Source organism: Pezoporus wallicus, unplaced genomic scaffold, assembly GCF_028554395.1.
Source record: "Pezoporus wallicus isolate ANWC-B61680 ecotype Strahan unplaced genomic scaffold, APGP_CSIRO_Pwel_v1 contig_6401, whole genome shotgun sequence".
NCBI lineage: Eukaryota > Metazoa > Chordata > Aves > Psittaciformes > Psittacidae > Pezoporus > Pezoporus wallicus.
The window spans coordinates 292,227-305,672 of record NW_026638608.1 but is presented as its reverse complement, the minus strand read 5'-3'; the positions used below and the strand labels follow the sequence as shown (position 1 = coordinate 305,672).

The following is a 13,446-nucleotide window of genomic DNA, read 5'->3' as shown; positions in this document are numbered from 1 at the left end:
ATCCATCCAGCCAGAACAAGATCCTCTCCTCATAGAAAAGTTATCCCCAGCCAGCCAAACTCCTGTGAAAGTTAGAGAACAGTCGTGTTAGGTGCTTCGACTGATAACTTGTGAAAGAGAATGTTTAAAACCATCCCATCCTCAGGGAAAACAAACGCTAGGAATTGCGTCCCCCAACTGCCAACACATGTAGCATGATGTATCATGATGCATTGCACAGGGCTGCTCTGTTCAAAACCACTGATCCATTGATCCCCATGTGTTCAACACTGAGCTTCAAAATACTTAGTAAAAGTGGGGAAGGAAGGAAAGAAGAGGATACTGATAGGAGACAACTGATCAAAAGATGCATTTCTAGCTCTAAACTTGTATTTCAGTGTCTCTGAGTCCAGTTAAAACAAGGGAAGCAAAATAAATAGTAATTCTGTTGTGACACAGGGATTAACTAGGGCTGAAAGAAAGAATCCTTCCTGACCAGGAGGTCCAGCTTACAGCCTTTCAGCAGAGCTGGAACTGCCTCACAAGGGATTCCAGATCTCCTTTTACAAGGAAAGCAGCAGATTTAGCAAGTTTAATAGGAAATCATCAAAAGTGAGATTTCCTACTCTGAAAAATGCAAAGTATGAGGAATGGAAAGAGACTGAGAATCAGCTACTGTTTGCCTGCTTGTCCCCTGCACTAAAATCAGGACAATAAAGTACCATGAGACTTAAAACATTGCAACAAGCTACTTTCAGCCGCTGAAAGTAACCACCAGATTTTCAAGAACATGGTCAGTTCTGGACTGCAAGGGAAAGCTTATGGAAAAAAGGGGTTTTACAAGAAATGGAGAGACTGCTGATGTGGAGCAAATGATTAAGTTTAACAAAAACTAAGGAAAAAAAGCTAGAAGTCTATTGAATTATTCCAGAATTACAGCTCAGAGTTCCTTTAGATTTTAAACTCTTGCTTAAAACAAATGTTCATTCAAACATGCCATCTCAATGATGAGCATTTATGCTGTCTGGGGAGAGCAAGATATTTGCTATGTAGAGCTTCTGAAACCCATTTTAAAACGTAGGAAGGTTTTGTCTCTTTGTTTTCTCTTTGCTTTTCCCTTAACTCCAGCACAGCTGATTGGAAAGGTTTCTGAATTTGGCAAATATCCATAAATCAACAAACATCCCTTCTTTATGCTAATTTTTAAGGCTGTAGGAGGTCCATAACTGCTGACTCCACCAATACTGCTGGAGTAAGAGGCTTTGTGAAGTACAGCTTGACCCTGGGACTCTAAGCACGTCACACTACGGGGAGTCTGATGCTTCAGTATAGTTGCAAGGCTCATCAGAAGATGGCACAGAGGCTGCTGGGTTTGGCACAAAACTTCCTCTAGGTATCTTAGGCATCAGCTCCCCAGTTCTGAGATCCTTATTGCTACCACAGTAAACAGTGAGTGAGGGATGAGGGAGAGTAAAGGAGCTATGTCCTGTCAGGCAGGACAAGAGGCTGGGCTCAGTCACAAGCTGCAATCAGAAGCACACAGCTGTTCCCGTGATGACTTTTACCTTCTCTGGGTTTTGCCAGCTCTCACCTCAGAATTGCTTTTGTGTCACTGAGTGCACTGGATGTTTCCCTGGTCAAGACCCACACTCCTGCTTTTCAGAACTGAAGCGACACGGTAAAATACTGCTAACCCAGACTTTGAACCTGCACTGCTTGTTAAACAATGCTTTCCACACACACGAGAGAGAGGAAATAAAAACAAAAAACCAAAACAGGAATCTTAAGAGAGTGACACTGTAAATTGAAACATTTAAATACAGCAAAACATAAATTCCTCTTCTATGCAAAGCTACAAAAGTCCAGTCTTTGTATTGTCTTCACAGGTTATGGTTTATGGCTATGCTGAGAGTCTCTGAGATCCTTTTTTTTTTTTTTTTTTTTTTTAATATATTTTTTTTTTTTTTTTTTTTTTTTGAAATCCTGTAGAGAAGACCCTGCGGACACATCTTTGTGTTTGCAACTTTCTGAATTACATTGCAAAACTGTGCATACAGAATCTGAGAAATAAATACATTCATTACTGCACATACATATTGATACAAAAACAACACTGTCAAATAGTGTTTGCACCATCTTTGTTAGATATTAAGACCAGGCAAAATTAATATTTCATTTTCCATCAGCCCCCCCTCAAATCTTTGAGGTGGCTTTGGTGTAGAAGGTAAAAGCTACAACGGGTCAAGACTAAGGATGGGGAGCCTTATTTTTAATCCTTTTTTTTTGGCTTCAGCAGTATTTTAGCAAACCACCTTCACTGGTCATCTTTAAACTGTCCTAACATGCAAATCAAGCTTAGGTTCCCACCTAGAATGCTTTAGGAGTTTTGGCTGGGCTCTTTGGGCATGACTGTGAAGTCTGGAGTGAATCAATCCAGCTGTTAAATTAAGAGGTGGCTCAGATGGTCCCAACAGTACAGCTCAGGCCCCAGCACAGCTCTGAACAGGAGGAGGCAGGTAGGGGCTGTGCTCTTGCCCTCACACCAGACCATTAAAGCTACCCAAGTCAGCGCAGGAAGAGCAGCCACCTCTGCCACAGCCCTGCCCAGAGGGGCCCTTCCGAGTTGTGCGTACTCTTCCATATCAGCAGCCACAAAGCTTCACAGAAGCTGCATGTCAATAGCTCTTTGGTGTCTTCTGTGAACTTTGTGGCTCCTGCTAATTCCCCCACATGCACGGAGCTGGGCTTTTGGGGCTTTTTTTGCCAGGAATTTGGTTTTGGGGGTTTTTCAGTAAAGGATTGGAAAGCAGCTCAGCCCAGCTCCCCATGGCTAACAGTAAGGAGATGTGCTGGGTACAGCAGCTCCCACCATCTTCTGACAACGTCCTTCTCTATCTCTAGAGCATCTTGCGTCTCTCTTTGCCCTCTTGATAACCCTCAGACTCCTCTGAGGAAGAGGTAGGCTGGAATGCCACCACAATAGTGCCTGGGTCTCATTCCCAGCAACATCTCTTACAGGTTGAAGACAAAGAAAATAGTATCTACGTGCCATATTTGTCATTGCTCTCCCTCTCCCTGCCCTCCTGAGCAGCGCTGGAATGCAGGCTGGGACACAGGTCTCCCTCCCAAGCTGGGGAGCGCTGCGTAGCCTTCACAGACAAACCAATGGAAAAAGCAAAGATTAATTTTGACTGGCCCCTAGATCTGTTGAGGTCTGAAACTGTAAAAGTTTATGTAAACAATGAGATAAATATATTAGTACTTTTCTGAGCCAAGTGAGGTTCCATACTCATTCAAATGTGCTTTGGTTTAAAAAATAGTTTTGTGAATTTGGGTATGAGCTTCTTTATTCTTTTATACAACTTTTGCTATTTTATCTTTTTTCCTGTTATTCCGAAAACATTCTGGAACTAAGTAAGTGACTAAAGCATATACTTAAGCTGCCTGGCCTCTTCTTTTTTTTTTAATTTTTGTTTTTTTGTTTGTTTTTAAATTGTTTTATTCCTCTTGAGGCTCTTTGTGTATTAAAAAAAAAAATTAAAAATAAAAAAAAACAAACCAAAAAAATGCAGCTCCCTCCCCCCCCACCCTAAAACTCTTAAAATCTTAAATATGAAACTAGTGTTTTGCTTTCTCATTAAAATACAGAAAAATGTTTGATACAATACTATGTCGTATAAATGCAGTTGAGTGTTTAGGCCCCAAGAAGGCCTGAAACAGTCCCTGAAGCTTTGAGTATTATTCATTATTCATTATTACTGTCACAATTTGGAAAATGTTGTTTATACTCAATCTATGGAACACAACTTTACACAGCTACTTGAAAACAAAAGAACAAAAATCTCCTTTTGTACAATACTCTTGCTGTACACAGACTTTATGTCGTATGGTTTAAGTGCTGGGGAGGGGATCAAGTTAAAAAAGAAAGATGCTCTGAAAAATGGTTTTAAAAAATAGCATTGGGTCCTGAAACTTCAACATGGTTCTCAAAGGCTTAAGAAACAAATGACGAGGGGGCCTGGGAGGGGAGAGGCTACATCACCCACACACATGCTTGTAGAAATGGAGTTAAGAGAGGGGGAGCAGGTTATTTGCCTGCTGAGGAGCTCACCGCTTCCTCATGTCTTGGGCTGCTCCATGGCTTGGCTCAGTGGGTCATAGCTTGAGCTGCTGTCCCAGGGCTGGCTTCTGCAGACACCCTCCTGCTGCCCCATCACTGCTGGGCAAACTGCAGGGCCACAAGGGAACGGGGGGGACCAGCATCCCAAACCCATAAGGGAGCTGCAGCCTGAGCCAGGGTGGGATTCAGCTCAGCTTTAGGGTGGTTGAAGGGAAGATAAAGGCAGGGTGAAAGTGCCTAGGAACTAATGTTGCACTGCTGTCCCTCAGCCCTGCTGAGACTTAATCTGAGAAAAAGGTAGATGGCAGGGCCCTCCCTGTCCTCCCCAAGGGCTGTTTTGGGGATGTCCTCAGGGGGGTTTGGCAAGGAATCAGGGAAAAAAGAATTCAATATATATTCAAAATGTGGAAGTGCTAAAGACACTAAAATCACACCTAACCCCCCCCCGAAGAAAACAGCGCATCTCAGCACAGTCAGGAAAAAACACAAATCCATGCTCCCCTCTCGCAGGGTCCGGAGCAGGCAGAAAATGGCACTGGGAGCAGCACCCTGGAGCATGGCAGGAGAGGGGCCAGCGTGTTCCCTGTAACATAACACCAGGCCAAGGCTCGGCCTTTGGGATCTCTATTGCTTGGAGCCTGGGTTCCAGTTTCCTCAGTTCATTCAATTGACCCAAAAACTTCTTACGGACTAGTCTACCTTAACAAACAAATAAAAAAACAAACAAAAAAAAAACCCAATAGAAAATGAAGCTTATATTCCTTTGTTTTAGTCAAACATGATCGCTTTTTTCTTTTTTTTTTCTTTTTTTTGGTCAAAACTTTAAAAAAATTGGTTTTGTTTCTTTTCTGAAACAGACAAAGCGTGAGGTCTGGAGAACCTTCCGCAGAGACTGAACTGGTTTGAGTGGGGGAAAAACCCAAACAGAACAACTGAGAAAACACAAGTGTAAACCTGACTCAATTCAGAAGGGGTGATTCTACTGGCTGTGAATTTTTACCACCACAGTCACGGGAGGCTTGAAATAAGCCATAGCTTTCCACAAGGTCACGCCAACAAAGTCAAGGGGGCCAAGAATTGGTGGGCTAAGTTCTCTGTCTTCTCTCCTAAACCAATAGCAGCTGTTGGCTGTGATGTCTTATGCAGATGTTGTAAGAACATTTTGTTTCTTTTTCTTTTCATTTTTCTTTTTTTTTATCCTTTTTTTTTCTTTTTTTTTTTTTGTGTGCGTGTGTTAAATTGTCTAAAAGGGAGGATATGAAACACTTTGGTTTGCTTTTTCCTCCTCTCCCCCACCTTATTGCACTCTGGATTCTAGTAAATTATAGGCTGCTATGCCCTCACCCTCTGTCCTGCCAGGTGTTTACAGACTGACCCAGATGTGCTGGGGGAGTGGAAGATGAGGGGGACATTTTCCCCTCCCCATGGGATCCAGATTCAATAAACAAAGCTGGAAAGGGCCCAAAAAGCTCAGAGAAGTTTTCTTCTTTTATCTAAAAGTGACTACAACCAGCCAAGAGACTGCGAATGAGCCAGTCCAAGCAGCCAGCACAACCTCTGGCTCAAACTATGTTTTTTGCTTTGTCTTTGGCCAAGCTTTGCTTTAACATTTCTCTAGCTGACTTTTGATGGAAGGACAGGGTGGTAAAAATCCCTTAACTTTAATTTAGCTTCTACTTTTATACATTTAATTACTTACAATAAAAGAAAAAAAAAGCCTAATCTTTCACTAACCATCTTATTGTTCTCATGAAGTCAAGAGGTAGCAAAGGTAACAAGCCTGTCCACACAGACTCGCTCTTTAGTGAGGGAGGAAAGCTAAAAACATACACACACACACAAAATAAAATAAAAAATAATAAAAAAGTACCTAAGGAACTTGTAGCAAGTCCAGCCTACATCAAACCCCCTCCCCACCCACCCCCCAGAATTAACCTCAGACCTTCCAGTTCAAACATTCACATAAACGTTACAATGGTTTTTCCTTTAATAAAACAAGTACCTCTAAGCAAAGAATATCCATACGAAACTACTAGAAAAGTAAAGACGACCCCCTGCTCACTGAAAGAAATTCCCAGGGCATCCAGGCCCTGTTCAGTCATGGGTAAGGCAGAAGAGGTTTGCGTGTTTTGTGGGAAGGAGGTGGCATGTGGTTACGTGTGCCAAGGATAAAGATCAAAACCAAAAGAGGAGGGCATGGTGAGGGAGGCATCGCTCAAGCTGGTGCACTCCCCGCCATCGCCAGGCCAGGGGAAGGGTGGTGGGTTCCACCACTGCTATGGCTTTCCCACAGTGTCTGAAGGGGCTGCCAGCTCTGTGAGATGGTCCACAGACACAGCTTCTGCACTTGTGAATGCAAGGCTGTGTTGTTTCACAGCTATTGAGGCCACTGGAAAGATGTATTTTATTGTTCTTTTGATGGCAAGAAATGCCCCTAATGAGTTTGGGTTTAAGAGAGGAGGCAAGTAGGGTGACAGTAACAGGAAGGAAAGAGGCAGGGAGTGGGGAGCCAGCAGAAGGTTCCCCATGGTCCCCCTCCTACCTGCTCCAGATAATCAGTATGACAATGAAGTCAATGTGTGCAAAAAGAAGTGGCATTTCTTACCAGATCACCAGGATTTGGAGGGAGAGTTGGACTAAATGCATCAGCTTGGCTGTGGACCTTTCTTTTTTTTTAAAAAAAGGGAAAAAAGGAACTTTTTTTTTTAAAATGTTAAAGCTACATTTGTTTAGGCCTCCCATGACTGAACAGAGTGTGGGGACTTGCCCCCTTTTTTGTTTTTTTTTTCTTTTTGTTTGTTTTTTTTTAAGCAGCAAGTCTACAGAAAGGTAAATCACTGCGGATGGGCTTGAAGCTCATTCTGGAGTCTTTGGCTTATGTGGGAGAGGTATGCATTCGCAGGTGGCTGATCAGATTGCGCTGCTGGGTGAATTTCCCACCACACAGTTGACATTCGTAAGGTTTTTCTCCTGAGTGGACACGCATATGCTCTGTCAGTCGGTACTGCCGGGTAAAGCGCATCCCGCATTCCTCGCAAGCAAAGGGCTTGAGCCCTAAGTGGCTGCGCATGTGCCGTGTCATGGTGCCCCGCTGCGTGAACATCTTGCCGCAGATGTTGCAAGGGAAGGGCCGTGTCAGCCAGTGAGTCTTCTCGTGCTGCCGCAGCGTGGCTGGATCCTTGTAGCTCTTCTCACACACTGAACACTTGAAGGGTCGGGATTCCGCGGCGTAGGACTGGTTGGGGTTGGACAAATCCTCGGCTTCATCCTTGCCGCCGTATGTGCCTTCCTCCTTGATGTAAAGGTCTTCCTCGGTGTGCGTCTCCACATGGGCGTTGAGTTGCTCAGAGCTCGGGAAGCCTTTGCCACAGGGGATACAGACATACAGGTTGTCACCGTAGGCCACTGGCTCAAACCCCTCCTGCCGGTAGACGTAGTTGGCACTAGTATGCCCACCGCTCTCACTCTCGCTCTGGCCGCTGTCGTCACTGTTCTCCTTGCCATTTTCCACCTCCTCCTTACACGGGTAGGGTAGGTCTGCGCCGTAGGCCCCGGCCAGACTCCTCTCCACAGACTTGGACAAGGGCCCCAGCAGGATACCGTTGGGCAGCCCTTCACCCTCGTCCCTGTCTTTGCTCCCCTCCTTTCGGTCGAAGGCATTGTCTTTCTTGATCCACTCCTTCTTGCGGGACGAGTGTCGGAGGCCCTTGCGCTGGCTGCTCTCCGTCAGTGAGTGGTGGCACTCTTCGCTCAGATCCATCTCCATGGGGTCGCTGCTGTCTGCCATGCTGTGAGGGGCTCCGACTCCAGACTCGTCAAACGATGAGGCACTGTTGGCTGCAGGGGCTGAGGCAGATTGGGGAGAGCCATGCTGGCTTTCGCTGTGCTGCGTGTCATCATGGGAGGCTGCAACAGGGAGTGACGGGCTTTTTTTGGACAGATCGAGGCCTAGCTCCTGGTCCCCAGTGCTCCCGTTTGCACTGCCGCTCCCACCACCGTTCTTACTGGCTCCCCTGCTTAAGGAGTGACAGTTCTCTTGGTTGGAGCTACTGATGAAGACCTCATCATCGGAGAGCTTTCCCTTTGACAGCTCTTTTGAGTGCGAGCCCTTCAACCCCTCATTTGACCCTGAATAGCGAGCTTGGATGACCGAAGCAGTGGAAAGTCTCTGACTCCTGGCAGATCTCCCGACACCAAGGCCACTGGCCTTGCCAGCAAAGGACTTGCTGTTCCGCTTCAGCTTCTTTCTGCAGAGAGCTGCCAGGTCGTGCAGTTGGAGGTAGCTTGCTGCGGTGAGGAGAGCATTAAAGTTCTGTTCACCGGGCTGGTCAGTCGTTAAGAGCTTACCAGTATAAATAAAGTCCAAGACCTGCCGGAACACGGTGGGGTTCACCATGTCTGTGTCTAAGTTAATCAGGTTGTCATGCAGGACAAGGGATTTGAAATACATGCTGCTGGCTGCCAGGATGTTCTTATGGGCACGAAACAGGGCATTTTCTACCACAATGATCACGTCACAGAGGAAACCTTTGGCTCGTTGCTGGTTCAGCTGCAGTAGCAGTTGTTTGGCATGATTTGGCAGTTCCATCTCCACCTTCTCTTCCTTTCACCTTCACCTTACCACCTGCAAAAGAGGAGGATGAGAGGGTGTGAACCTGCTGTTTCCACTCTAACAAGTCTACATTTAATAGACTGGCTTAACGCAGTTAATGTTAGGCTTGACACTGACTAAGGAGATCTGGGTATGTTCAGCCCTGCAAGCTGTGATCCTGCTTGGAGTATAGGGAGAATTATTTCTCACATTAAGCTTTGATTCAAGTCTTTCAAAAATCAGATTTGTAAATATCTCTTTACAAAAGCAGCCGTCATTGGCTGGAATTACTATTCAAAAGATGCCAGCAGGAACACAATAGTTAGATACGGGAGAAAGCTGTTTCTCTCTCTTGACACAAATCTGAAAGGAGGATGAAAAGCAAGAAAAAAAAAGGAAGAAAAAAGCAGCATCTACTTCACTTCCATTTGCATATCTGAGCATGTAAAATAATTCGCATAAGCTGCAGCTCCCCTGCTTTAACATGTAGTTTGATTCTTGGCTCTTACATGTTGAAATCCTACAACACCCAGCTGCTCCGGAGTGGAGAAAATGACATGTTGCAACTAAATCCATTGAAGATGGAATTAATCACACCGAGGTGTGAATGGGGAATCTCCTTAAGAGTATGAAAGGCTGTCTTAAAAACCACCCCCCGGCAATATCCATATCCCAAATCCATTGACATGAAGGGCTAGAATCAACCCTGAACTGGCTGCAGTTCAGGATGCTGAGCTAGCTAAATGCCACCAAATGTCTTCAACAATCTGAAAGTGATTTCTTAAGTTAATTCTGGCCTGCCTTTAGGTTTGAAGGAATTTTGTTCAAACTGGTAAGAGTCGAGTAACTAACACAAGTCACAGTCTCTCTACCCTGAAGTGCTGGGAAGAGGGGAAGATTGTGGCTACCTCTGTGTAGTTCATATATTTCACAAATAGTATTCACAATGTATTTTGAATACTTATATTGATTCTCTCAGTAGCATGGACTGTAGGAAATACCTAGTTTGAGGCATATCAGAACTAATTGCAATTGCATGTGTGGTAGATACTACAGCACATAAAAACCAGAATTTAAATCTGGGGCTGCATTCAGGAATCCAACATAAAATTTTATTTTTGGTTTGGTTTTGTTTGAAAGAGCCACCTACTACTTGTAATGGGCATTTATCTGTGAAGAGTGATTTCAAACAGTCTCTGGAGTTCAAATACAGGAATTAAATACCAAAGATACAACAGCGACATTTAGCCTTCCACCTCCTTCTTTCCCTAGTTTATCATGTTATTGAAACAGATTTCTCTTACTGAAGGAGGAGCAGGCCATAAGTGCATAGAAATGAAGAGCTTAAATTTTCTCTTAAAATCATAATCAGTTAATGTCTTTACTGCTTGTGAGTCCCATTATCCCATTCTGTCCCATCACATTCCAAATGATGAAGCATTAGACTTCCCTCTGCGTCAAGTATGTACACAGGAGAAATAAGGAGCGATACTATCAGTATTAAAAATAATCTCAGAGCTGATTCTTACTAACTGGTGATAAATAGGAAGATTTAATTTGGCAGAAAGGTGGTAAATTTACATCGTCCATTTCTGCACAACAAAAAGATTTTGCTTTCTGAAAAAAACTACTGAAAGGTAAAGGAATATAGTTTTTCCTCCAGCGTTGCTGCCTGGCTAGCCTGGTATTTATACTTCTTCCAGCATATCAGATCTGCCAAGCATGTGCCTCCCTTCCTCCACAGGACAAATTCGTTCACTTTGTTATCTGGTCAGCCTGGTACTTGGTTATACATTTGGTAGAATTTGGTAGCCGCTGTTCAGTGCGCCAGCACCTAATTCAGCATCCACACAGATCTCAGTGGCTCACTGCCTTGACCCGCAGCTGAAATGGCTGCTCTGCTATTGTGTTCTATATTGTTTCAGCAATGGATGGCAACCCAAGAAGACAGTGGATTCACCACTGTGCCTTTGTACACATTAATGTTGTTCCCAGAGATGGCTGGCTTTAGAAAGGGTAGCAGCCAACAGGAGGAACTGCAGGCTTGCCATGGTGCTGCCAGCTATTTCTTCCTCATTTGTAGTGTTTCTGTCATAGAAGCTCATCCTGCAGCATCCCAAAAACATGATAAGAGTCAGGGATTACCACCAGCGAACAGTGCCGAGCACTTTAAAAACAAGTTTTGCTGTAATGAGTTACATCAGAGTTGCAGCACGCAGGCAGTGTGTCTGGTTCTAGTGGCTTGCTTCCAGAATTGCTGATTAAGAGGAAGGAGCAACAGCACAGAGGCACCAAATACCCACTTTTATCTAGCCAGGCCAGTAAAAGCACTTACTTCTGGGTCACCAAGATATATTGATAAGGAAGGACAAAAACATGGCCTGTAACATAACACAGCATCTATATATACACAACTGCATCCTGCTCGAGAATAGCACGAGACAGCCTACTCCTACGCTATTTTCACTACAAACATAATGGTGGCTTTTCCATGCATATAACACACAAAATCCCTGGATATGATTTTTATGTGCTCCATAAAGTACAAATATGGTAAAGGAAAGGAAACAGCACAGCCAATATTTTTTCCTAAACAGACTAATAAAAAAAGAAAAGCGTGTTACTGAAGTAAAAGCGAGCTTATTTCCCATTCATGTGGTACTTGAAGCAGAGGTCTAGAAACCTCTGTGTATGTACTTGTCTAAGTCTTTGCAAATAGTAAAGACTTGCTGCAGCTACTAATAGAAAATATGGTTACATTTTCGTTTCTTTTTTCTTTCTTTCTGCCTTAAATGATATTGAGAACAGGTAATAAGCCTGTAGGGAAAGCCCTGGAAACAGGGGTAGAATTTTAAGTCTGCTTTTTAGTGACCTTCATGAGGAAAATAATATTATTAAACCTCAGTACGTTCTGCCGCATAAAAATTAGCATGGTACAAGTTGTTTAAATTGCCTCTATTTATCTCACACGTCAAATTGTACAGAAGTATTCATGTTCAGTAGCATGTAAGTGTGAGGTCAGTTATTACCTTTAGTAGATTTTAAAAGCAGTGGTCAGGTTTAAGCACTGTAACACTGCCTGTCAAATTTGCATTTGCCAGCTGAAGTCTATCATGGATTTAGCAATCCCAACAAAATAAATGGGATGGGGAAAGGCAGCAAAACCTTCAGCCAAGTTTCGAGCCCCATGTTTAAAATTCTGCCAGAACTGCCCACTGAGGGCTTTGCCCAGGGCAGCAGCATGGTCAGAGAACACACCTCTGACTGACCGACAGAAGCTTTACAGCATCAACCTGGCTTATGTGTCTTGTGCAGTCCTGGACAAAACTAAATTCATTCCAAGTATTTTCCAGAGCTGACCAGTTACAAACCCTTCTTTAATGCATTTCAGAGGTGGAGGAAGAGGGGTGTTGGAAAACTTGTCAGCAAAAGAGAAACAGGCATTATTCCTTAATCTAAGGCATTCCTAAAATCTCACTTCTAGCTGGAAGCATGGGACCAGACACAACTACAAGGTTAAGTCCAGTATAAAAGTTAGCAGATCTTCTCAAACAAATGGCAGATACAGCCTTGCAAAGGCCTTGCTATCTATCAGTTTGCAGCTGGCCCTTAACAAACCCTCAGCATTTGGATAACATCACCACCACCAGTAATGACAACAAAAGCTCCCCAAAGCCCTGAAAAATCACAGTGGTTTGTATTTGTTGTATCTCAGTGTCATTTGTAAGAACCCTTCCTTTTCTGTTCTCTTCAAAAAGACAGGAAAAACCATATTCCTGCTTCAGGGGAGCCCTGCCTTAGGAAAGGCTCAGATGCATTTCCAGTAAAAAAACCAAAGCCCAAGAGTACACAGATGTCTCGCTGGGGCCAAGTCTTTTTTATCATTGAATTTGGTGTGCAGAATTTTACTCCTTGGCATTTAAAACAGGATCACAGAAGGCTTTGGACAAATAGCATTAGAGATGGCCTGGTTTTCAGATTCAGACTGCTTCCTAGGCATTCAAGACAGATTTCAGAGCAATGAACCTGCTCAAATATTCTTCTGCAAGTAGGGAATGAGGCAAGACTGAGGCTCCCACTACCTCAACCATATCCATGACACTGAGACACACAGCACATGCAAAGACATGAAAAATACAGGGCACAAATCACAGAATACAGTAATGCTGCAAGCAGATGCCACACATCAGACAAAGCTTTGCAAGCTAAGAGCTGACAGCATCTTCATAAGCTTATTGCCCAAGGAGGTGGGTAACTGACAGCCACTGTGCCCAGCCTGGGGCACACTGGGATCCTGTGGGCATGAAGATTGTGCAGAACACACAGACAGCTCCAGGAACTGAGCTGCTCTCACTACAAAGCAGGAAAAACTTCATTTTCTCTCAATTTCCACAAAGACTCTGGACATCACAGAATATTACATTGCCAAAGTACAGGAGACAGGAGTCCCTTCACCCTTTTAAATAGTAAAAATGTACATATTCACTGCAGATCTGATTTTCTTTAATATCACTAAATCTTTTCCTAAAAGGAATTGCTGAGTGAATGCTAAATATGTTATCTTAGCAACCTCTGGCAGGAGATGCCACTTGATTTCATCTCTGAGTTATAGATTGCAGCATATGAATATTGTTTACCTTTTAAGAAGCAACACCAGTGAAGCAAAGAATCAATCAAAAACAGATCTAAGGAATCACTCATTTCACGTAGAGGATTTGTGGATGGATGAGAAGATTAGACACCGAGCACCTGAACA

General features: G+C 43.8%; 1 protein-coding gene and 1 long non-coding RNA gene across 5 annotated transcripts in view; one reads left to right on the top strand and one right to left on the bottom strand.

Annotated features, from left to right (window-relative positions):
- Positions 1–13,446, top strand: part of LOC130600250 (uncharacterized) — a 217,446-nt gene that overhangs the window by 90,675 nt on the left and 113,325 nt on the right. The gene's annotated exons all lie outside the window — the stretch shown is intronic.
- HIC2 (HIC ZBTB transcriptional repressor 2) overlaps positions 6,065–13,446 on the bottom strand; it is a 33,667-nt gene continuing 26,285 nt past the window's right edge. Inside the window, exon 3 of the mRNA XM_057411366.1 lies at positions 6,065–8,723. Coding sequence (XP_057267349.1) covers positions 6,975–8,687 — 1,713 coding nt within the window. The 5' untranslated portion in view covers positions 8,688–8,723 and the 3' untranslated portion in view covers positions 6,065–6,974. The remainder of the gene's footprint in view (positions 8,724–13,446) is intronic.